The 26,569-nt window shown below is 33.9% G+C and overlaps 1 protein-coding gene and 1 long non-coding RNA gene across 2 annotated transcripts; both read left to right on the top strand.

Annotated features, from left to right (window-relative positions):
* Window positions 1-7,037: 7,037 nt before the first annotated feature.
* On the top strand, window positions 7,038-14,179 carry LOC18053996 (uncharacterized protein ycf45). Its single transcript, XM_024178123.1, has 9 exons — window positions 7,038-7,562; window positions 8,272-8,486; window positions 9,941-10,091; window positions 10,737-10,928; window positions 11,166-11,328; window positions 11,457-11,692; window positions 12,804-12,980; window positions 13,073-13,195; window positions 13,860-14,179. Exons 1-9 carry the CDS (start codon window positions 7,149-7,151, stop codon window positions 14,169-14,171), a joined length of 1,983 nt encoding a protein of 660 aa, XP_024033891.1. The 5' UTR covers window positions 7,038-7,148; the 3' UTR covers window positions 14,172-14,179.
* A 2,743-nt stretch (window positions 14,180-16,922) lies between these two features.
* LOC18053995 lies at window positions 16,923-18,719 on the top strand. The gene is made up of 2 exons (XR_002904023.1): window positions 16,923-17,512; window positions 18,576-18,719. It is a non-coding gene; the product is annotated as an uncharacterized LOC18053995 (long non-coding RNA).
* The last annotated feature ends 7,850 nt before the right edge of the window (window positions 18,720-26,569 follow it).

The raw sequence follows: 26,569 nt of genomic DNA, 5'->3' as shown, positions 1-26,569 counted from the left end.
CCCCAGTGAAGTGGCGGATAACAGTACTCCGTGACAATCAAGTCGGTTACTTCAGTTTTCCCATAATAACTGATATTCTGAGGCGAAGGTATGGACATAAACGAGATTCTACCGAAGCTTCACAAGCGATTCCCTTCACTTCCTCAGAATGCCCTCCTTACAATCTATAAAGCCCGATCCGAACTCATGCGATTGCTCATGAGGAATAACATACCTGCTGACATCCGTTGGTTAATCGAGGCTAAAGTACGATTGGTAGGTGAGTTACCTCCAAAATATATTACATACATGCCTGGTTGTGGTAAAGGAAATTATGCAAGAAAACGACGAGCTCGAAGAATTTCTGTTGCTTGTCATAAGTGTGCCAGAATGAGTTGCGATAAAAAACCATGTTCTTTAGGAATGATGTCTGATAACAGAGAAGATAAGATTCAATTCATTAGGATAGCTTGAATAAGGAGTCATTGGATGATATCCTTCTGTCTCTTGAAACGCATCCCAGTGGATATGTGCAAGGAGCGATTCTCCAGTTATAACCATTATTCCAGAAAGAGCATACACGATATAGTCTCGGGAATCTGACTATAAACGACCCTGTTTGCCAGTTTATAAGAAAACTGGATAGGAAGCCTATTATCGACCTATAGAGGGCATTCAAGACGTTTCTGGACGTAAAACTAGAGGAAGATGTGAGCCACAGTTGCAACTACCTGTAAATATCCTTTTACTTCACTGTTATTTTCTTTCACTATTGTTTTATCTTTACCATTATTGTCTTTAATAATTTTATCATTGTTTCTTTTTCTTTTTACTGTTTCCTTTTTGACTCGCGAGCCATGTGCTTTACGTGTTATTTGACACTAACATACCACCTCATACACAGTTGTGACCCACTGTTACCAAGATTCTTAAATATGATTTTTTGTTAAGCACTCACAAATTATTTTTGAGAAATATTCCAATGGCAGCTACTCCCAATAGACAATTCAAGAACATTTGGTAACCGAGGGTTATCAAAATTGGTCTCGGAAGCTGCTTTTGTCAAAGGAAGCCAAGTGTTAGGCATCATCCCAAGAGTCCTAAAACCTTTGGGCAGTTTGTCTGACTCACCGACTGGAGAAGAGTTAGTCGTCTTAGGTATGCAAGAAAGAATAACTGAAATGCTTAATCATGCTGATGCTTTTATTTTCCTTCCAGGAGATCTTGCAACACTAGAGGCACTTATCACACTAGCATCTTGGGCCCATCTGCACATTCACCAGAAATCCATCGGTTTGTTAAATGTCAATAACTTTTATGATGGCTTCATCGCATTTCTTAACCATGCAATAAAAAACTATTTCGTTCATTCCAATGCGAAAAAGCTTTTTATTTGTGCTCACACTGCTAATGAGCTACTTGATATGTTACAAGTTTATAGACCGGAGCCAGACCCCTGAACCTTTGTGTTGGAGCGTCCAAATAATTATGGTAACAATAGCCGCAGTAAGAAGTACAAATTAGATTTAATTCTCCGCCTGTAAATATTTTTTTCTGTGTTGCACCACCCAGGTAATGTCTTTTAAACTCTACTTCTTTCCTTTAAAACATTGAAGACAATGTTTCGTTCTGGTTGAGGGGAGGGAATAGTCGACAATTGTGGAATTTTGGTTAAGTTTTTACTAATTTTTTATTGTAGAAACTAATTGTTGCTAACTTTTTGTGTTGAAGATGGCTGAATATGGAGTGTAGTGACTCTAGAAATACATTATCATCGTTAAAAAAAAATTCAGACATTTTCTTTTTCTTTATTAAGTTTTGATATTCATTTTTCTTCTTCTTTTTAATTTCTCCTTTATAAATATACATTTTCAAATATTTGAGTCGAAGATGGCTGAATATGAAGTATAGTGCCTCTAGAAATGCATCTTCTTAGTTAAAAATAAAAAAAGAACATTTCTTTTTCTAATTAATTTTTCTGCATCATTTTCACATTTCTGCATGCATATTTTCCTTTCATGTTTAGAATAGGTTGGGGGGTCGAATGTTGTTTAAAAAAAATTTATGATTTGTTTTAATATTGGATGACATGATTAATTTCAAATTTTAGTATTTGTATTATCTTTGGTCTTAAGTGATGTTACACTATGTTTGCTACTCTACATGTTGATGTCGGAGACAAATATGAGTTGCTTGAAGGAATGAACATGTCATAATAAATATCAAGTGAGTGTTTGAGCCTATTATTTTTCTTGGAGAGTAACCATTTTTCCCATTCTTTATACAGCTTAGCAGTTTATTATTGTATACACGATCTCTAGATTTCTTTTGAGTTAACCCTTAAAAAAATTGTAAAATTAAAAAAAAATGTGTGTTGCTACATATGGAGGCCCATCTAACTAGTAGATATGAAAGATTATTTAGAGCCCTAAAAGACGATGGAAATGTCATCTTTGATCCGTTTGAGCCTTTCTAGCAATCCCTTTTATCAAATATCCATAGTTAACCATTTTGAGCCTTTAAAAAAAAAAAACTTTTCTTTGTCAAACTTATCATCTTGACCCACTCCAATTTGGAGTATTACCCAATATCTTACAAGTTCCATCACCTATTTATGTTTGAGAAAAATGTAAATAAATATTTTGTATAGTGAAGTTATGGCCAACAAAAGCAAAAAAAAAAAAAATTGTTGTTTAAAAAAAAAGAGAAGAAAAAAATAACAATAATAGGTGAAATCCACCTTGCAACTTCCAAAAAAAAAAAATTCCTCTGCATTTTTCTCAAACATACACTTTGTTTTCTTTATTTCCCTTCTTTGTTAGCCATGTCCCTAACTTACGTTACGTCCTAATAAAAGTCCTTCTTGATTTTAGGGAACTATAGTATGATGTAGAAGCTAGATATATGGGCTAAAAAAATGTAGTGATGCATAATAAAAAAAAAGAGAGAAAAAAAAAGATAAATAAAGTGGGTTGACTAGCATTTTTGTTTGACTTGAGATCGTATTATTTCTAAGCTGAGGGCATATTTCTTTCATCTTGGTGAGAGCATGTGATATCATTTCTTTATTATTTTCTCTCAATTACCATTCATTGCAGTAACTATTTTTATTGGGTATAATTTCTTTGTGAGAGTGTCACTATATCCAGTGAGATTTTGGGGTTTGACATGTCATTCTTGAAAGTAGTTGTGACAAAGTCTACTGGTCTGATTCATGTGGATGGTTGATGTGGGTGTGATGTTTCTTTAGACTGGAGATAATGCTTATACTTTTATTTGATTACTATCATTAGTCTAATTGAATAAACATGAGTGTTAAAATATATATATATATATATATATATATATATATATATATATATATTATTTTGGATTTAAATTTTGTTTTCGTTTTATTTGCTAGGGACTAGCAATAAGCTGGTTGGGGGGTGTGTTGAGTGTTAGAAAATGTATATTTATAAAGGAGAAAATCGTCATTTTACACTTCAAGTTTTACTAACACCCTTACTTTTATGTATTTAACCTTTTTTTTATTTAATTCCGTGTGTTTTATTTTAATTAAGTATTTTATGTATTTTAGGGGCATCATAGTCATTTCACAATGAACGAGAGATCAGCCGGCAAAACGGACATCAATTTTAAACTCAGGACGGTTGAAAACCTTAGGAGGAGCATAAAAGGAAAAATGGCATTGTTCACATGTACGGTAATATTCACATGTACGGTACTGTCTACGTTACTGTTCACGACACTGTTCATATAGATGGATCGATGATGTGGCATTGACTGATGATGTGACATTGACTGATAAGGTGTCACGATCCTATTGGACTAAAATTCTTATGCACTGTTGATCGATGACGTGGCAGCATATCAGTGGACCAGAAAATCTTGCGTACGGTACATGCATTACACAGGATTATTTTCAACCAAACCGCGTTACAGTTCAAGCCGGGTCAAACCGTGTTACTGTTCACCCGCATGGTCAAACCGCGTACTGTTGACTGATGACGTGGCGCAATCCTGAGCGTCCAAACTGTTTTTAATCCGATGGCCATGATTTACTCCATTTATCTATAAAAAATGGGCCTATCTCCCCTAATTTGAGAGCTCTGAATCCAGTTTTGGACTCCATTTTCTGTAATTCCTTCTTCATCTTATATTTTCTACGTATTTCAATAAATTTCCATTTTGCCCCTAGTTCAATTATGAGTAGCTAATTTTCTTTCAAGCTTGGGTTGAAGGTGAAGTCTCAACATGTGTCATGGGCTTTATTTGGTAAATTTATTTTCTCTTCCCCTCTAGTTTTTGTGGATGTTTTGACTTCTCGTCAACAAATAATAATAAGCTTGTCCAGATACCGCCCTAGTTTCATCGGCTCCCTAGTACAAGGTTATTATTATTTAGCACGATAAGCCCTTAGCACTATATTGATTAGAGTGTGGTTCATGAGGTGTGGATTCCCCCTCATGATTTAATTGGTATTAATAAGGAATATTTAGTCCATGATGCATGTTGATACGGATCCAGATACCCAAGTACGTCATTTTAATAGATTTCTATTCAATTTATTCTCGTCATTTAAATTTCAATTTTAGGATAATCCAAATCATTTTCACCATAAATCCAACCACCCATTTACAAAATTAATTCTACACACAATTAAAATCCACCTCCTCGTGGGATCAACACTCGTCACAATTAGTCTATTCTACAATAGATTCGTGCACTTGCGAGTTCAATAAAATTTGCACAACACTGTGACACCTATACCAAGAAATAACAAGAATATAACTCAAACCAAAAGTTTATTTAAAGAAATAATCAATAACGAATAATCACCTGAATTTCGAAAGTGCTTATCACTCACATATGGATGGCCAAAATAAAGTTGTCAACAGCTTTTTAAGAAATCATCTATGTAGTCTAGTTGGCTATAACCTGAAGATATGAGATCAAAAGTTATACCAAATCGTTTTGTTAAGCGTAGCACTAGTTTAAGTCATTTTTAGGTAAATTATGAATATAATCCACAAGCACTCACCAATTTAGCCTTAGTTCCATATTTAATTCCCTAAAGTAGCAAGGCAGAAGACTTTATTGAGCAACTTCAAAAGAATTTATACAGTTACACAGGATTCTCTAAAGAAGACCAATGAAGGTTATAAAATTAAGGCAAATAAAAGGGTCAAGTTTTAGAATTTCAAGTGGGAGATCTTGTTTGGGCTATCCTAACCAATGATAGGTTTTTAGTTAGAGAGTACAACAAGCTTTAGCTAAGAAAATTGGACCTTTGGAGATTATAGAAAAGATAAATCCTAATGCCTACAAACTAAAACCTAGTTATATCCGCATCGTAAATGCCTTATGTGTCAAGTATCTTATTCTTTTTACAAGTGATCACAATGAAGATGCTATTAATGACAATCCCAATTCGAGGTTGAATTCTTTCCATCCTGGGGGCAATGATGCAGATTAGGAATCCTTATCATACTTGAATTATTTTCTTTATTTTCTAAAGTTTATTGTTTTTTTTTCTTTCTAATGTAGGACTTTGTTTTCCTTTTTCTTTATGGTTTAGGATAATTCTACATAGCCTTTTCTTATAGTCTTTGAAGACATATTTGAGTTCAATAGTATTTTCAATTTTCAAAACTTTGTGTGAGTTTTTGAACTTAGTTAATTTTTGACATTTTATGGAATCAACAAGTCTTAACCCCTTTAGATTCATGGTATTATTTCGAATCAACGTAAACTTAGACAATTCCTTTTATTTTGGTATTTTTAAGAATCAACGAAATATTATAATATTAAACTTCTGATGCATCAATTTGTTAAGATAACGCCAGCTCGCTCTGGTACTTCAGTTTCAATCACTTGTCAATACTCCTTAGACCTTAAGAAATTCTCCATTAGCATGCTCCAATGGTCACATTGACCATCGAAGCAAGGAATTGCTGCCTGCATAAAGTTTTCAATAGCCATATATGCTATTGTTTGCTACAAGACAAAGAAGAAATGTGAAATAAGAACTAAAGCTAATGCTACTAGACTCTGTATCTCGCTTTTTAGTTTTAAATTTTCTTACTCTCTCTGTCACAGCTTTGATTCGGTTCCCACTGTTTTAATACTTCAATCTTCAACAACGCAAAGAACAAAAGAGTTAAAGTGAAAAAGTAAAGAGTAAAATTGAAGGAATATGATTGCTCTGCACATTTTTTTTCAATAAATCAAGCCTATTATATAGATAGTACATCAACTAAAAACGCACTAAAAAATTAGCAACTCTTATCCTTAAATTGTTGGAAATTTGATGTATCTAACTTCAGCAATTAAAATTGACTTATAAATACAATTCGTTTTTCTCCATCATTTACAATTCATTATAAAATAATTTGATCATTGAGGGTATATAAATCATTTTACTTGATTTCTATTATTAAAATATTTAAATTTTATGGATAATATTAAGACTAGCGATAGAATAATAAAATAACATATAAAGTTAATACCATTATAATTTTAGGGGGAGAGTGTCACTTAATTTCTCTAAACAATAAGGGGTAATTCTCATTTTCCCTTAACAATATCTATAATAAAATTGAATGTTATACTGTTATTGACTAGAATACTAATAATAACACAAGATCAAATATGTTACTTGCAATAATTTAATATTGTAGCAAAAATATATTAAACAAAGTATGCAATATTTAGTTAATTTATCAAAAAAATTTATGAAGTAATTTGCGTTAGAAATTCTTTGCGGGTATAATCCAAATATCAAATATATGATACATTATATCTACCTTATACCATTAATATCAGTCACTAGTACTATTAATATTGAAAATAACAATATTTCATGAGTAGCTTTGATATTTGGTAGTATGAATAATAATAATTATTTGAAATCTTTTTCATGCCATATCAACGCACAACTTCGAAGTCAATCTGCAAGTGAATTATGTGGCTGATATTTTTTATTTTTTCTTTTTCGCATATTCATAAACAAATGAAGAAAACATAAAAATAAAAAATTCAGCTTGTGTCTATAATCCATATCCGGCTCAGAACACATCTTTAGTTCTTTGCCCTCTACCTAGAACTTGAACAAGAGTGAAGAAACCATAAAATACCCGACCAAATTTTCCCGCCAACACAAACAAATGCTCTGTTTTTCTCTGTTTCATACTTCATTCCTTATACCCCGCTGTACTCAATGCAAGCTCCAAGCTTCAACTTTCAAACATACCCATTTCCCTTATCTTCGTTCCTCACCAAACTCAACTTTTTTTATTGAAGAATTTTCTGGGTTTCGGTCAAAATTTTCAAGTGTTTTATTTTCTGATTCGAGGGTTTCTTATTCAGTGAATGATGATTTTGATATCGAATTAGGCCGCCTTTTGGCGCTGCTGCCAGAGGAAATGCGAATAAGAGTTAGCGAGCACCCGGAGCTCTATGAATTGATTGAAGTGGTTATGGATTTGGGTCGAAAGCCGTTGGCTAGATTTCCATCTGGAGATTTTAGTCTATCGGATTGTCAAATCACAGTCCATCATATTGAACATGCCACCTCTCAGGTAAAATTTTGGTTCTGTAATTTTTGCTTGTTATGTTTTGATTACAATAATGTTGACTACACGATTTGTTGGGATGTTGGTGTTTTGTCCATGTGTCGTCGAGTTATGATCAATGATTTCTTAATATTCGTTCTCGCATTTAATTTTATATTTTCCTTCTGTAATGAAAATTTTGAGCTCTTTAAACACACTTGAGGAATCGTTAACGTAATAAGTTATATGGTATCCAAAAAGCAGTTCCAATAATAGTAAGTTTTAGTGATGGTTTATTTGGAATGGACGCAAGCATAAGTAAAAAAAGGGAGCTTTGCCCGCCACCCCCCCCTCTTAATTTTTTCGAAGAGAAAAATCTTTCATTTTGACTTTAATTGTTTATCTCTACATCTTTCTGGGATTTCTATGGTACAGGGTGAAGAATTTGAAGGTATGGTTTGAGCCTTTTAAAGTAAATCTCCAAAAACTAAGGTTCAAAATGTGTTCCAAATGTATATGAGTTTGGACCTCTTTGACCATTTTTGTGGCTTTTTGAACATTTGAAAGAGGTCAGGATATTATGCTCATTGTTTCTTTCATAAATGCCTGTATGTGAAATTAGTGTTATTGTTCAGCTGTAACTGCTTCATTTTTCAAAAAGTTTTAATAATTATAACTTGATGAATCATAATAGATAAAATCATGCCTTTTAACTTATCAGAACTGTGTATTGCAGGTGGGTGATTTTGCTGTTGACAATCGAGCAGGCATCAGCCGGACATTACATCGCATTAGCGCCATCAGGAATCGAAAGGGTGCAATTATTGGTCTAACTTGTCGTGTTGGTCAAGCAGTATCAGGCAGTGCTAATTTGTTGCAAGATTTGGTTCAAGATGGGGCTTCTTTGTTGTTCATTGGGCCTCCTGGGGTGGGAAAAACTACAATTATTAGGTTGGTCATTCCTTTCATGTACTTATTATGGATGCATGATTGGCACTTTCTATTCATTTATTTATTTGATTTTTTGGTTGTCTCCTCACTGATTTTAGTTAAACTAAAACATTTGAACATTTCCCAAAGATTATCAGGTTACCACATTCCCTCCTAATGCCAGCCTCTTAATTCTTTTGTCATTGTTTACTAAATGAGATGTATATAGGCTGATTGTGGCTGGTCCAGTGGCTTTTAATACCTACAGACCAATTTTTCCGAGATGGAAAGTTCTTATTGAAAAACCTACCAGCCCATCCTTGTCGAATGGGTATGGATTGAGCTTTTGTAAATAAATTAACTTGTATCATTGTTAAATGTTCTCGAGAGTTCCCAGTAGGGGTTTAGCATATCGGATGCTCATCTTTTGAGATGTCTCAGTTAATTGAGGATTACCTATCAATGTAACACCAGAATATAATATTTTCCTGACAGTGGGAAATGGAACCCTGCAAAGTTTAATTTGTATGTCCTTGTTAAGTTTGAAATGTAAGCCCCCGCAAATATGAATTTTAACTTTGAAGCTTGCAAAAAGGGATACTGCATTACTTAACCTAGAATTGTGTTAAATCTTTTCTTATAGTTGAAGGTAAATATACTTTTTAATCCTTTATGACAAAGTTTCTCTCGTGAACTTGCTGTTTACTTTTTGGTCAGAGTTACAAGTTCCACTTTTCCAATTTTTGTTTGCATCTGCTTAAATATACTTTTTAATCCTTTATGACAAACTTGTTCCCTTGAAGTTGCTGTTCACTGTTTGAAGCTAAATTTTTGTTTACATTTACATACAGATACGTTTTAATCCTTTATTGCAAAGTTTCTCTCTTGAGCTTTCCGTTCACTTTTGGTGAGAGTTACGAGTTCCAGTTTTCCAATTTTGTTTTTTGCGCCTTTGGCATTGCTAGGACTGCATTTGTTGTCTTCCATTTCTTGCAATTTTCAATGTGAAAGCCTAATGCAAAATCTTCTACAGCTTTTGATCCTACAGGGATCCAGTGATTTTGTGAGAGTATTAGAGAAAGCTCCTTCAGATATGGCCCATTTATTAGGTGTACAAAATGAGGTCTTCAAGAGTTAGACCTCGAGGTTGCATTTGTGTCTTGAGTCTCAGTGCCAACATTTTTTATAATGGAACTAGGTTTCCATTCAGCATTCTCAATCTCATTATTCTTTATGGAGTAGCAGAAAGGGAGTTTGGCACAAGCTGAACAACCTTCTGGAATAAGACAGTTGTAAAGAGAATCCATACCCTTTGAAAAGAAAGTGAGATACTAAATAAAGGAGAAGTCTGTAGTGATAAAATACGGTTGACTAATCATTTCAAACCATCAGAGATCACATTGCGGTGAAGAATGCAGTTTGCTACCTCAATGAAGCCTGGTTGCTGGATAACCTTAGAAATTTTATATTTCCAGGGAAATAGCTCGGGTTCTTGCAAATGATTACAAGAAACGCGTGATGATTGTTGACACTTCCAGTGAGATAGGTGGGGATGGTGATATACCTCATCCAGGAATTGGTAATGCTCGTCGGATGCAAGTCCCAAACTCTGAAATGCAACATAAGGTATGAGCCAGAAGTGTATCATTTCAGCTGTCCCTTTGGGTTTCATCTTGTATTTTTATCTACATTGATAATGAAGTTTTTGACTACTGAAGATTTGATTGGTTGAAAATCCTCAACGATGAAGAATTAGGGAAAATTTGTGAAATATAGGAAAATTATTTTGTCAAAGTGGCCTTAACTCTTCTAATGACATTCATGAAGAATGTGCATAGAAAAAGAAAAAAAAAATCTATTGTTCTTTTATTTGGTTTTCTCATCAAATGCGTGGTGTGAGCTTTTTTACTTAGTCAATGCGTAAATGAATGATCACTTTATTGAGTGTGATGTAACTAATACCCGTTATTTTGTGGACTTACTTAGAAAGTACTGTATATTATCATTATTTGAATAAGTGGATGGTCAGGACTACACTCTACCTGTTTCTCTTCCTTCCCACTGGATGATATCACAGTTCAAATGGCACATTAGCGTGGTCTGAGGCATGGTGGTCTCATGAATTGTAACTCGTTATGTTATTTAATTTAATTTTATTTGCATTTTCCTCATTCTTTGTTGCCTAAAAATGGACAGAGTATATTTTAGTTTATCTTTAACTAAGTGAACATTTGTCAGTGGTTTCCAAATTTATAAATTTATATGCGTCAGGTTTTGATAGAAGCTGTTGAAAATCATATGCCGCAAGTCATTGTGATTGATGAAATTGGCACAAAACTTGAAGCAATGGCTGCAAGCACGATTGCGCAACGTGGAATTCAGCTAGTTGCCACAGCTCATGGAGTAACAATAGAGAATTTGATAATGAATCCTTCATTGGAGATGCTCATTGGAGGAGTGCAGGTGAGGGATGGTAATACCGCTGTATGATTAATTTATCAGGTTTAGTACATTTGCAGGGATCTACAATTTATTATTTACTGTAATCAGAAAGAACTTTTGGATGGGTATTTTGTGCTTAAATGAAATGAGGTTTCGACTATGAGAATCTCAAAACAAAATGTAATACACTCTGGTTTGCTTCTCAAGTGATGCTTGGTTCATGGACATTGGTTTAACTTTACCGCGATAAATTTTCAGAATGTAACACTTGGCGATGAAGAAGCACACCGGAGAGGCGTCCAGAAAACAGTGTTGGAGAGGAAAGGTCCTTCAACATTTAGTTGTGCCGTGGAGATAGTTTCGAAGACTGAATTGCGTGTTCATCATAGCCTTGAAGCAACAGTGGATGCTATTCTCTCAGGTATTTCTTCATCTTATTGAAGATAAAACAAATGCTTGATGTTTCATGTTCCATCTACATTTCCATTGGTAAAGTGATGGTAAACTTCTCTTTTTGTTTGGCTCGTTATTGATCTTGTATTGGCAAAGGTCGTATCCCAAATGTTGAAATTCGCAGGATGCAGCATGATGGTTCAAAAGAGACAGTGGAAAAGGAATTTTTTGCCGAAACCTCTTCTGATGAGGAAGATGAAATGACGGTTGAAGATGCTATGGAGGTGACAGAAGAAAGAACTGGCAAGATTCAGTTCATATCTGAGTTTCCTCCGAACATTGGAGAGGATTGCTGGGAAGATGGATTGCTTATTCGCCTGTACGTCTATGGTGTAAGACATCCTCACCTTGTTGTTTTGAACAGATTATTTTCCTTATGGAGTTAATTTTATTTGTTGTACGAAGCTACAAGTTAGCATATTTGCACTCTTTTATTTGGTTTATAGGTTATGAAATATGTATGAGTTGGGAGTTAATGACTGGGAAAGTGTTATGTACTTGTGTGTTTTTGACATGCACAATATAGTTATTTTAGTTATATCTGTGACTTGGGCAAAATATATATGGCTATATATGTATGTATGTATATACGTATGTGTGTATGTACGTACGTTGCAGTAGTAGTAATAATAATAATAATAATTGTTATTTTATAGTAGTAATAATATATACGTATGTATGTATGGCTATATATGTATGTTGTAATAATTCTCTACCGAGGGCATCATAATTTTAAAAAAGTGATGGTGCTATTAACAGACAAAAAAATATATATTTGAATGTACTAGCCGACAAAAGAACACAATATCCAATGTGTTGAAATATGTTATTTTGTATTTTAGTGGCATACTCACTTTGTTAAAATAAGAATGTCCTCGTTAAAAAAACTCTATGTATATATACGATAGTTTCTTAATCCGTGAATCTCGGATTGTATTAAAATGTAGGACGAACTTATAAAGTGGTAAAAGTCTACTTACAATGTTGTAAACGGACTTTTACAACATTATAAAACGGTGAGCTTACAACATTGTAAACTCGTCCTAGATTTTAATAAAGTCTGGGATTCTCGGATTAGAAGCTGACATATATAGACTGTGACCTAGAAAACTCCTTTGGACAAGTGTGACATGATGGGATATTTATATTATCTAGTACTTTAGATTTCTTAAGTATGCGTCAAAATAAATTGTGAGTTGTGACCAAAAATATAAAAGCAACAAAGTGAGGAAATTTTATTTGCTCTGGTGATTTTTTTTTTTTTAAATAAATTTGTTGGTAATTGACTAAAGCCTTTTTTGTTGTGTACTGACATTGTATCTTATATTCTACTTGACATCTGCAGCTTAATTAACTCAGAGATTTGGCACTTACTGTTGTAATGCATGTTACATGATGAGATACTGTTGGGTATAAAATTAACAGAATAATCAGTTATTGTAGATCCTGGAGGCCACTGTAGTACAAGTGATTAAACAGTTGCAAATGGATGATGCAGTTCAATTAACCGATAATATCAGTGAAGCAGATGCACTACTTGCCTTGCATTCTAAGCTCAAGAAGAATTCCGGCATTCAAGCTGCTGCTAAATCTCATGACATACCCATTTATGCGACAAAGGTTAGTGAAAACTATTTTCATAGCCTTATTAGCAGCCTTTTGTTAATTGTCATCAATGTCTTCATGACAGTATTTTCTGGTTTTCCATTTAGACAAGCTCACTGGTGCAGATAACAAAGGCCCTACGAGCATTAATAGATGATCATACAGGAGAATTCAAGGATTTAAGATCAGAAGACAAGATCAATTTGTCAGAGAAGATTGATGCCCTGGAGGTAACAATGGATTTGTCCATATGAGTGGTGATTGGTTCTTGGACAAAAATAAAAATAGTTGTGATATCATAATGCCATCTGACTTATTTTTTGAAAGCACAATTTGGTTAATGGATCCCATGATATTTACCCAAACAACTCCCTCTATTTAATTATAGTTGCTTTCATAAAAAAACAGATAGAATTCAGTGATCCAAGAAGTAAACTATCTGTTCAAATTTGATTGAATTATTATCTTCTAATTCAAATTTGATTGAATTATTATCTTCTAATACTGATAATAATAATAAATGTATCTGAAATATGGTGAATTTGCAAGAAATTTTATTTTTGCAAAATGGTTTCCTTATGCTCCTTTTTGTCAACAACTACATATTATCCTAAATTGCAAGCGTGAATATGTACATATGTTTACATGAAATGCCAATCTTGAATTCTTGAATTCTGCTTTTCTGATAACTTGTCTCTGTTTTCACTTGATAAAAGCAGAAAAAAGAAAAACAGAAACAATATTGAAAGAGTTTCAGTTTCTCGCTAATTGGTTAAAGTAAAGAGTTTATGATACATTGTCGCCTCGTCATGTAGCATATTGATGTTTGGCTAATGCGACTTCACCCGAATTGTTACTGTTTGACCTTTAACACAACTATTTTCTGTCTTATAGGAGGCAAGAGTAGCTATTGAGCAGGTAGTGATACCAAAAGGAGAATTCGTGGAGCTCCTGCCAAGGCCATCGTATATTTTGTCCATTCAGATAGACCTCATTCGAAAATACCAACTACATTACCAGCGAGTTGGTAAAGAGCCAGATGCACGTCTCCGCATTCTTCCATTTCAAACTAGGCGGGATGAACCCAGAAACAGTGGTGAAACATTTGATGAAGACATTGAATTCGATGAGTTTCCTGGCTCCAGCAGCAACTCAAATGGAACTCGATACACTGTTGACAGGTTACCTTTCTTGCCTGACCTTTAGGATGTTTTATGCAGTGCATTGTTTAGAAATCTATTACATGAGATTTGTTGTGAATTTCTTAATATGATTCGTTAAGATTCGTTTGAACAATATTTTATGCATTTCAAAACATTCAAATCAGATTCAATTTCATTGTTGAAAAAAAAAAATTCACAGGATTATATATTATCTGAGGTTATCATCTATAGAGATGTGAATCACTAGATTATGATCATTAGCCAAAAAATCTAACGGCTGAAAACTAATATAAACACAAGATAATAGAAATAAATTATGTGGATATGTGATGTAATCATTCAACCAATATTATCATGTCAAATCATTTGTACAAAGCGTTTGTAGTTTGATTTTTATTTATTTATTTATTTAAACAGCAAATTTTATTGACAAGAAGCTGTAGGGAATAGGGACTGAGCCCAATTACATGCAAAGCTTATGCCAATCTATACTGAGGCATACATGCTACAAATTAACAATCATCATGCAAACCCTTATGATTACAGCTAGGCGGCTCATCGCACAAGGTAAACACTGAAAAATCCATAATGATACTATGAGTTGTCTTTGTGATAAATATGATTACAATGGAAGTGAATTTAATAAGCGTCATAAAATTCAGTCATTTCACCCAAAGACATCAAGGAGACTAAAATGAAGATTGAAGAGTTTCTGAGCTATGAAAGAGCTGACCTATTGTGGAGTCACTTTCTAGTCACAGTGGCAGTGGAGGAGGAACCACGTTTGTAGAGATGCCCAAAGGACGGTCAACGGGCCAACAGGCATGGCCCGAGTCCTTACGAGCAGGTAGCTGCCCAGCTTGTGTCCGTACACTAGAGTGGCACGGGCCCTGCTGGCCAAAACTCTTCGGCACTCTTTAGCCCATGAATTGGGTCTAGGCACTAGACAGCACAGGCACAAGCCCATGAAGCACAAGCCCATGGAGGGCCCATCTGTGGCACCCATGAGCCCTACGGGCTCATGCTAATTTTTTAAATATTTTTTATTCCTGTTTTTAGATATAGAAAAGTCAACTACAAATTTAAAATTAAAATTTCTAACTTCACATTCATTTCTTTTAAATTAGTAACTAAATTTCTAACTTCACATTCATCTCTTTTAAATTAGTGATATTCTCACAATGGGGGTGCTAAATGTATTAAGTGAGATTATTTGAATTTAATTAAATGATTTGAATAATATTTGTTGGACCAAAAATAGAAGGATTTAACTAAAGTCTAAATAAATATGGTCCCTACAAAGTTGTTCATGAAGAGATTGGTAAAAATTCTTAGGATAAAACCACATAAGTTCTTAGGCTCTGATATTCTTAACCTCCTAAGTTTTTATAACAAATCGTTTAGAATAAAACTTTCTATAACAAACCACCTAGAATAAAACTTTCTAGGTTTGAGGTTTATATCCTCCAAGTTTTATAGGACAAACTAGGGGCGTTTGGGTCAGATTAAACCGAACCGAACCAAAATCCGAAATAAGAATTGAACCGAACCGAACTCAAAATTTATTAAAAAAAACTGAGAGGTTTTGTATTAAAAAAAATTCAAAAAATAAAAAATTTATAACTGCCCCACGAATCCCCAAATGCCCAAAATCTCCCCCACTGCTTACAAATCCCTAACCTCTCTCAACTCTCACAACTCTCCCCAGTCCTCGCCGAGCACGCCGCAAGCCCCTTGTTGCGCCATGCCGTTAACCTACCATCGATCGTCAGCAGTCATTTGTCAACTCCACCGCCATCCAGTAGCAGTCAATTTCTTGTCCCACCAGCAAATACCGCCTAATCTCAAGTCCCACCAGCAAATACCGCCTAATCTCAAGTCCCACCAGTAAACGCTGCTGGATTTTACGGCTTCCATCTCCTCGGTCATCGGCGTTGCAGCACCCAAAGGTTTATTTTCGGCGTCGTAGGCTCGCAGCTCTCTACTTGATGTTGATGGTAATCGGTAAGCATGTTCTATTTTTTTTTTCTTTGTTTCACCAAATCAATAAAATACTGTTATTACAAGATTAATTTTAAAAAATATATATTTAATTGCACGTTGGAGCAATAGAGCTTATTAGAGTAATGCCGCCAGCAGAGGAAACTTGTATATTTTGAAGCAAGCTAGCTACCAAATAAAAAGATGAAAGATGGACAAGAAAAAGGAATCAAATTTAGTGGAGTATGATCAAATTTCCGTGTTTGAATTAATTAATTTTTTATGCTCTGCTGTCTAGAATTTTTTATTCCATTAGTAGCATTTTTTTAAATGTCATATTTATATTAACTAACGTAGCTCTTTTAAAATGCTACGAAAAAACACACCTTTGTAACACTTGAAAAATGCTAAAAAAAGGAAAAAAATAAGTAAATAAATATACCGCCAAGATTAGAAACACGTGGGCGCTCTCTTTTCCCAAAATTTGTCCATTATCATAGGACACCTAAAGCCTAAGGCCCCTTCTTTTTCTGTCTCTCCCTGGATTCCTCCCCAAATCCCCTGATTTTGTCAATTTCTTTTGTTTTTTTAGTAGATCTCTCAAAAGCAAAAAGTTGTAATCGTTAATTCTTTATTGTCCAAATCCCCTGATTTGTCAATTTCTTTTGTTTTTTTAGTAGATCTCTCAAAAGCAAAAAGTTGTAATCGTTAATTCTTTATTGTCCAAATCCCCTGATTTGTCAATTTCTTTTGTTTTTTTAGTAGATCTCTCAAAATCAAAAAGTTCTAATCGTTAATTCTTTATTGTCTCAAGACTTGTTGCTGTTGGGTCTTCTGTTAAATCTTTCTCATCAATATTTACATGTAAGCTTTATTTTTTTAATTTAATTTACCGAATTTAGGGTTTTCAATTATCAATATAGGACTTCTTATGTTGATTCCATTTTTATTTGGATCAATTTCTTATGTTTGGTTAATTTATTTTTCTTACATTTAGAAGTAATATATTAAAGACTGAAAATTCTTATTTGTGCCTTAACGATTCGAAATTTTGTATATCAATCACATGATAGATTTTTTCATCTTAATTATTTCTTTGTAGTTAGCAAATACTAAGGTGGATCTGAAAACTGTATCTTATGAATTTGAGTATATGGACATCTATTAGAATTTGATATGCGTTCATGCTTTTGGTCTTGTTAGAATCTTTAATTTATTCTCTTTAATCTACTCCATAAACCAATGTCTGGAAGGGGAAATCTGTATATTGTTTTCTTGTACAATACTGATTTAATTAGAACCTGCAACGTAAAAGGATTGATCCTTAACAACCTGAATTTTCTCCTGAGCTACGACATTTATGGGTTGCATTGGCATCTTAAAGGAGAGAAGACTTCAATTGAGGTAGATCTTTATGATGTCTCATTATTTGTGGACTTTCCTTTACTAATTTCACTTTTGTAGCTTTTGTTGGTTGTACTGTTGATTCTGTTGTTTTGTCACTTCTCTTATTGAGTTGATTTTATTTCTTATGTACTTAAGCCTGTGAATATCAATCCCTCTATCTGGTTAGGGTAATGGTTATTGTTGCATTATTCCAACCAATTGATGCTTAAGTGAGATCCATAAGTGAAGATTTATCTTGCCGAATTTAGTCTCATGCTCGTGGTTTTCTTTTTGCCTTGTTTAAATGAAGATTTAAATTAATCTAAATTTGTTTGCTCTTAGTAGTGTTTGAGTTTTATTTGTTAAGCTAGAAAACTTGAATTTGACTTATTAAATTGGTCATTAGACACAAACAAGGTTATCAATTAGCCCATATTGCTTGGTTATTTAAAGGACTAGATGTTGAAAAATCTCAAAAGTTTCTCAAAATTCGTGATAGCCTCCTGTTTTGTTTATATGATTAGCATCAATAGATAATTCTTTTAGGTTAAATTGAATGCACTAGTATTAAAAAAGAAGAAGAAAAAAACTGTTGCATAAGGCGATATTTAATTGGTACAAAGGCATGAGTAAGTTATCATAATTGCTCCTTGCATTTGTGTAGTTCGTTCATATTCTTAAACTTATGTCTAACATAGGTACAAACTCCTATAGAAGATTAATTGGGTAGATGGATTGTGAAGAAAAATAAAATGGCTCCCATGTGAATTAAAAAATATAGTTATAGAATTTCTTTATTGATGTTTGAGTTGATTTATTGCAACATTTGATTTTCATTTCGTACTAGCTATTGCTATTTTTATCCTCTTGCTATATACTTATTATATCCTTAATGACCTAGCATTTATGGATTACATGTCAAAGTTGAATGGTTTGGATGAATGTAAGCGTGACTTGAAGTTAAGTACACTTTAATTTTTCTAATTTACTTATATGAGAAAAGTTTGTTAAGGAGGCATTATTTTGTTTCTTTTTTATTAACAAAATAAAATTCTTATTTATTTTTAAATTCATAATGCAGGTGATCAAGGATATTGTGCAAAAATGTATTGAAGAATGAGGACAAATTGAAGATAATATATAGTACTATTTTAAAGGTCACTAGAAAGTATAGAAGTATGACAGTTGCATACTTATTTTTTGTAATTCTGTAGTTGAATGTTTAATATATGATTATGGATGTTTAAGTATTTTTATTTTATCAACAAATGATGTATAATTTCTTTTTCATCAATAGAATGACTAAAATGATGTATTGAATTAATGAATTGAATGAAGAGCATTGAAATGCTATGATAGCATTAGGGGTGGGCGTCGGTTCGTTCGGTTTCGGAATAAATTTTTGGTTTCGGATCGGTTCGGATTCAAAAATTTTAAAAACTGTTTGGTTTTTTTGAAAATAAAATCCAAACCGAAACTGATGGTCGGTTTCGGTTCGGTTTTTTAACGGTATTTGAATTTTGACTTTCGATCAAGGACCATTTTGAAAATTTGCATACAAATTGGGCCACAATAGAATTCTTATATGCAAACATTTTCTAAGTATTGGGCCACACTAATATTATATAAAAGAGATGGATCTAAATAATATTATTCCTCCATTATCTTCTCCACTTTGCGACTTTTTCTATTTCTCACCTAGCAACAGTGACATTTGGAGATCCAGTCACATATACAGATCCAAACAAATCTAATAAAATCAAATACAATTAATAATCTAATACAGTAATAATAAGTAAAGCAACCATGAAATTACAAAAGATTAAAGAGTTATTTCAAAAAAAAAAAAAGACCCATTTCAAAAAAAAAAGAAAAAGAGAGAAAGCATAGCAAGTGAGTTGGCTAGCTGGCTGGCTGGCTGGCTGGCTAGCGAGGGAGCAATGGAAGGAACGGTAGTGGCAGGTCGGCAGTATCAGCCACCGGCAGATGGAGTTAAGATTTGGGTGTGTGGTTTGTGCGGTCGTGGTTTTGTGTAGTTGAAAGTGAGAGATTGGTGTAGAATTTGTGGTCTGGGTATATATATCATAGTGAAATTACAAAAATACCTTACTATCAGTTCGGTTCAGATTTTAAAATTTTTTATCTGAAATCGAATCGAACCGAACCATTCGGTTCGGTCTTTATAATTTTGGATTTTTTAGAGTTAAAAAATCAAAAAATCCAAAACGAACCGAATTTTTTTCGATTCCGGTTCGGTTTTGCCCAGATAGCATGATGTTAATGTTTTTGTAGCATTTAAAATGCTTTTGTAGCATTTTATAAAAGTTATGTTAGACATTTGTGAGGGAACTGTACACGATTCGATAGTGCTTTCTAAATGTTATCACTTTGAACAATGATAGAATTCACCTAAAACGACAAAAGTTGATTGCATTGCACTAATTCAATGCTATGTATCATAATTTGTGGCATGTAAAAAATGCTACTAATGTGTAACACTTTTAGTTACACCGACTAACTTAGTATTGTTCAAAATGCTACCATTCACTTTTGGTAGCATTTTTCAGATGCTATCACACACCGTTTTTGTTGTGGTGAGATGAAGAAAAGAAGGAAGAAAAACGAAGAAGCAAAGAAAGTGTGGACCAGGGGAACTTTGTAGAAAGACAACGCTTAAATAATAATAAGAGAAAGGGAACGCCAGTGGTCCAAGATCAAAATAAAAGCAAACGCCCAAAGAATTATCAGAAGGAAGTCCTACAAAAGCCAAGGTGCAATCAGTGCAAAAGAACTCACCCTGGGGAATATCGAGCCAATACTAGAACATGTTTCAAATGTGGAAGGGAATGACACTTCATCAAGGACTACCCAGAGAATGGTACACAACAAGAAAAGGCTAATGCTCGAGTATTTACACTTACCAAGATGGATGCGGAAGGAAACCCTTCAGTAATATCAGGTGAACTATATATCTCCAAAACTCCTGCACATGTTCTAATAAACTCAAGAGCTACACATTCATTTGCCTCACCAGCATTTATTAGGAAAATCGAAAATGTCCTTAACATAATAAATAAGCCTTTTAGTGTCATGGTACCATCAGGTGAAGTATTGAACTTGGGACAATTAGTTAAGGCATGTAAGGTCAGTATTAGTGGTCATAAACTATGTGTTGACCTAATAATTCTAGAGATGTATGACTATGACGTAATTCTTGGCATGGTTTAGCTATCAAAGCACTATGTTAAGATAGATTGCAAGAAAAAGAAAGTAACTTTTCAACCACCACAAAAGGAATCATTTACATTCAAAGGAGAATGCAAAGAGAAAAGAATGTCTGTCATCTTTACCTTAAAAGTAGCCAGACTATTAAATAAAGGATGTAAGGGGTATTTAGCAAGTGTGGTCATCAAAATAGAATAGCGAAGACTAAAGTTGAAAGATATTCTAGTGGTGAACAAATCGATTTGTTACCAAGAACTGACCCAATTTCAAAGGCGCCTTATAGGATGGCCCCATTATAATTAAAGGAGTTAAATAGTCAATTGCAGAAGTTACTAGACAAAGGCTACATACGCCCAAGTCATTCACCATGGGGAGCATTGGTACTATTCGTAAAAAAAAAAAAAGTATGGATCAATGCGAATGTGCATCGACTATCGAGACCTAAATAAAGTAATTATAAAAAGCAAGTACCCACTTCCGCGCATTGATGACTTGTTTGATCAGCTACAAGGAGCATCAGTATTTTCAAAGATTAATATAGGATCAGGATATCACCAATTAAGAATTAGAGAGGCAGATATTCCTAAAACGACATTCAGAACACGTTATGGACACAATGAGTTTGTCGTCATGCTATTTGGTCTAACTAATGCCCCAACAACCTTCATGGATCTCATGAACATGGTTACCTAAACAAATTCATAGTGGTGTTCATTGATGATATTTTGGTCTACTCACAAACAAAGGAAGAGCATGTTGAGCATCTAAGGATCACTCTTCAGACTTTAAAGGAGAAGCAACTTTATGCAAAATTCAAGAAATGTGAATTTTAGCTCGAAAAAGTTATATTCCGAGGACACGTCGTTTCTAAGGATAGAATTTCAATAGCCCCTCGAAGGTGGGAGATGTGAGCCAATGGTCCAGACCAACTAATATAAGAGAAGTCAAAAGCTTCTTGGGTTTAGCTGGATATTATTGAAGATTTGTAGAAGGGTTCTCCAAGATTGCAATGCCATTAACCCAATTGACAAAGAAAAATGTCAAGTTTGTGTGGTCACCAGAATGCGAGCAAAACTTCAAAGAACTAAAACGGCGATTAGTTACTGACCCCCCCCCCACTAAGGCTATAGCACACCCGTCACGGCGCCCCGAGGATGTGGCCCCCCAACCTGCAAGCACTATTTTTGGGCGGGCCTCTGCACACGTTGTTTCTAAGGATGGAATTTCAGTAGACCCCTCGAAAGTGGGAGTTGTGAGCTAATGGTCTTGGCCAACTAATACAAGAGAAGTCAGAAGCTTCTTGGGTTTGGCTAGATATTATCGAAGATTTGTAGAAGGGTTCTATAAGATCGCAATGCCATTGACCCAATTGACAAAGAAAAATGTCAAGTTTGTGTGGTCACCAGAATGCGAGGAAAGCTTCAAAGAACTAAAACAGCTATTAGTTACTGCTCCAATCTTAGCCATTCCTAACAACTCTAAGGAATATGTCATCTATATCGATGCTTCCAAAAGTGGCATAGGATGCGTTCTCATGCAAAATGGAAAAGTCATTGCATACGTTTCCAAACAATTGAAGGAGTACAAGAAAAATTATCCATCACATGATTTGGAGTTGGCAGCAGTGGTGCATGCATTAAAAATATGGCGTCACTATTTAATAGAGGCGTATTGTAAGATTTACACTTATCACAAGAGCCTCAAATACTTCTTTACACAAAAGAAGTTGAATATATGACAATGGCGTTGGCTAGAACTTGTCAAGGACTACGATTGCGAAATAAACTATCATCTTGGAAAAGCAAATGTGGTAGCAGATGCACTAAGCAGAAAGTCAAGCATGTCAGCTTTAAGGATCCTTAAAAGATTAAGATAACAGAAAAATTAGCCAATATGACGCTTCGCTCAACCTTGTTAGAAAAGATTAAGGAAGGGCAGGAAAGCGATCCTACTTAAAGAACTTGAAGATAGAGGCCAACTCAAAGGAAACGTTGTTTAAGAAGTAAGAGAGATGAATCATATTGTTCAAGGACAGGATATGTGTACCAGATAATAAAGATATAAAGAAAGAAATTCTACTTGAAACTCACACAACCCCATATTCACTTCATTTTGGCACAACAAAAATGTACAAAGACTTAAAAAAGCATTATTGGTAGCCTAGAATGAAGAAGGATATAGTTGAGTTCGTGGCAAAATGTCTTACTTGTCAACAAATTAAAGTGGAGTACCATAGACCAACATGACTTTTGGAATCCAATCAAGTTCCTCAATGGAAGTGGGAAGAAATCACAATGGACTTCGTCATTAGTCTTCCAAGGACTACAAAATTGCATGATGCTATTTAGGTGATCGTCGATCAACTCACAAAGTCTGCTCACTTCTTACCTATTCGAATCACGTACACCGTGCACTAACTTGTAGAAATATACATAAAAGAGATAGTAAGACTACATGATGTACCCATTTCTATTATTTCTTACTGAAACGTAAGGTTTACTTCGACAATCTGGGAAAAGTTATATAGCGCTATAGGGACAAAATTAAAATTTAGTACAACATTTCACCCTCAAACAGATGGTAAGTTAGAAAGAACAATTCAAACGCTCGAAGATATGTTGCGAGCATGTGCTATCGATTGTCAAGGATCATGGAGTAAGTATTTACCATTGGTTGAATTTGCCTACAACAATAGCTACCAAGCAACAATCGGCATGGCACCATACGAAGCTCTATATGGTAGAAAATGTAGATCGCCTATTCATTGGGATAAGAGGGGTGAGCAAAGGTATCTTGGACCCGACTATATTACTGCCTCATCTGAAGCGATCAAGAAAATACGTCAAAGAATGCAGGCAGCTCAAAGTCGACAGAAAAGTTATGCGGATAAGAGACGAAGGCCTTTAGAATTTCAAGTTGGTGACAAAGTATTTCTAAAAGTTGCCTCAATAAAGGGATCAATGAGATTTCTTCTCATGTGCTAGATTATATGCCTCTTCAATTAGAAGAAGACTTAACCTATGAAGAACGTCCAATTCAAATTCTTGATAAAACGATAAAGGAGTTAAAGAACAAGAGGATCCCTTTAGTTAAAATACTATGGCGAAATAGCTCTATAGAAGAAGCAACATGGGAACGCGAGGAAGAAATTTTCTAACTTAAATAAATTGTGAGGTACAATTTTCTAACTTAAATAAATTTCCATTAAGTATTAAAATAATAATAATAATAATAATAATATAAAATATTTAATTATAAGTAATGATGACATAAGCAATGCCATAAGTGATTATGTAAGAGAAGTTTATAAAGATAGTTAAGAATTCTAGAATTTAGTAAGCTATTAATGAAGGATAATTTCAATCATTGATCAAGAGTTATAGTGACAAAGCCCTAACCATCCATTAGAATTAAGAAATCCTATAAATACCCCTAACCCCTTTCAATTTCAATCCAACCTAGAAATTTCATCCTCTTCTATTTTAAGTCATAACATCAAAAGTAGAGAAATCCTCAATTTAGAAATATTTAGAAAAGTCAAGGTTAATAGGTAAGTAACACTTCAACTGCAATGTAAGGACAAAATTATTTTTATACTTAACTTCAACTTTAATTAATTCTTAATCTTATGATGACTATTATGATGTGAATGATTATGATCTAAATTTTTACATGGACGGCTATTGATAACTCTATGAAATGAGAGTTATCATGACACTTTTACACTTAAATCATTATTACTTAGAGAGTAAATGACATGCTTTTATTGCATTTTAGTTTTATTTTGCATGAATATCTATTTTAGTTTATTTTTAATAAATTGCGTTGTTTTAGAATAATTTTGTGTGATTAGATTGGGTGCATAATTGTAGGTGATTGGAAGCTCAAATTTCAAGGAATGAATGCTGCTGTAATAGGCTTGCAAAATATGGAAAACAACTTGGATACAGAAGAATTGAAACAAATCTTGAACAGTGCAGTTGCTGTAGCAATCCTGGAACAACGATATAGAAAATTTTGCACGAGATACTCAGAATATTGCGATCTGCAATTTCGTAATCTAGAAGATACGCGCCCTAAGCTTCTGTTTACCCTAATTTTCAACTATAAAAGGAACACACATCATAAGGAAAAGGAAGAGAGCTATCACCCAAGGAGAAAAACCATAAAGAAACAAAAAAAAAAGAGAATTCAAGAGAGAGATTGAGAGCTGCACAAGAGGAGAAAACACAGAGATCCATTGAAAATTAGTCATTCTTGTTCGTTTCTTGTTTTCTATTTATTTATGGGGATGTGTTTGATGGTTGAAACTTTATTCTTTATTTTTCTTTTGCAAACCATGAACTAAATTTGCTTGTGGTTGAGTGATAAATAACCTTAATTGCACCTTAACTGAATTTATACTTTGCTGCATGTTTGCTATAGCATTTTGTTTTGGTAAAACTTATTTTATTCATTATTTCAGCTGGTCACCCATTTAATGATACTAGCTAAGAAAGAGCCACAAAAGACCTATTTTAGTGGAATATATCAGAACAATACTTGGTTTTATATTAGGTTTCCTAGATTGAGTTTAACTTGATTCCAAAAGGGTCATGCTTAATCTAAAATTAATGATGAACTAGACATAGGGATTCACCTTGTAGGGTAATTAGAACCTAAGTGTGTAATGTTATATCTTATGTTGGTATAACAGATCACTGTTAGGTTGCATATAAATATAAGATATCCAACATGTGACGGCTGATGATACATAAGGATTCTACCTAGTGCTGTAGCAGATGTTGTAGCAACCAAGCAAAACATTAGAAAAATAGTCAAAACCATTAAGTGAGTTTAATCACTCAACTACTCTATTACAATTGGTTTTATCCTTGTGTGTGGCGTGAAAATTCATTTATTTGTATTTTTAATTTATTGCATTTTATTTCAATAAATTTAATAGTTTTATTGCCTGTTTTATTTTTAATTAAAGCAAAACTGCACTATTAAAATTACTGTAGCAAATTTAATAATATCAATCCCTATGGAGACGATCTTAAATACTCATCATTATATTACTTGTTGTGTGCACTTGCACAGTGACACAAATGACAATTGAATTTATTGCAACAAGTTTTTGGTGCCGTTGCCGGAGATTGATTGTTCATTGTGATTTATGAAATTAATTTTAACAGTACTAATTTTTAATTTAATTTTAATTTGTTTACTTTGTTGACTTGGGTGATTTAACAGCCCTTTCATGCACAAATATAAATATGTTGAATTCTAGTTTGATCCAGAAATTGAAAGAACTGCAAGGCGATTAAAAAGAGAGCATCGGGAATTACAAGTTGCTGTAGCAATGGATGATTTGCAAGACATGAGAAACTTGAACCCTAAAGAGGCGATACAACCAGTCAATGTACATGAAGGTCTGAATGGACAACATGTTCACAGGCAACTAGGGAACAATAACATTATTCACATGGCGGACGAAAGAGATAGAGTCACTCGAGACTATGCAGTGTTGACTCCTCAAGCCATACATTCGGGAATAGTTAGACCTAATGTTTAAGCTGAGAATTTTGAGATCAAACTAGTGATATTTCAGATGCTACAAATAGTGAGACAATTTAATGGACTACCATCAGAAGATCCTCATCTAGATCTAAACTATTTTTAGAAGTGAATGATACTTTCAAAATTGCTGGAGCATTGCATGAAGCATTAAGGCTCAGACTTTTCCTATTTACTTTGAGAGATCGAGCAAGAGCATAGTTGAATTCTCTGCCACCAAATTCTATCACTACATGGAATGACTTGGCTGATAATTTTTTGATGAAATACTTCCCTCTAACCAAGAATGCA

Source organism: Citrus clementina, unplaced genomic scaffold (assembly GCF_000493195.1).
Source record: "Citrus clementina cultivar Clemenules unplaced genomic scaffold, Citrus_clementina_v1.0 scaffold_1, whole genome shotgun sequence".
Taxonomy (NCBI): domain Eukaryota; kingdom Viridiplantae; phylum Streptophyta; class Magnoliopsida; order Sapindales; family Rutaceae; genus Citrus; species Citrus x clementina.
This window is presented reverse-complemented; position numbering and strand designations above follow the sequence as displayed.

What these genes read in the sequence shown, in the direction of transcription:
- LOC18053996 (XM_024178123.1), top strand. Translation starts at nt 7,149, where the DNA reads ATGCTCTGTTTTTCTCTGTTTCATACTTCATTCCTTATACCCCGCTGT. An exon ending in TTGAACATGCCACCTCTCAG is followed by an intron (nt 7,563 to 8,271) that starts GTAAAATTTTGG and finishes TGTGTATTGCAG; the next exon opens with GTGGGTGATTTTGCTGTTGA. An exon ending in TTCGCCTGTACGTCTATGGT is followed by an intron (nt 11,693 to 12,803) that starts GTAAGACATCCT and finishes CAGTTATTGTAG; the next exon opens with ATCCTGGAGGCCACTGTAGT.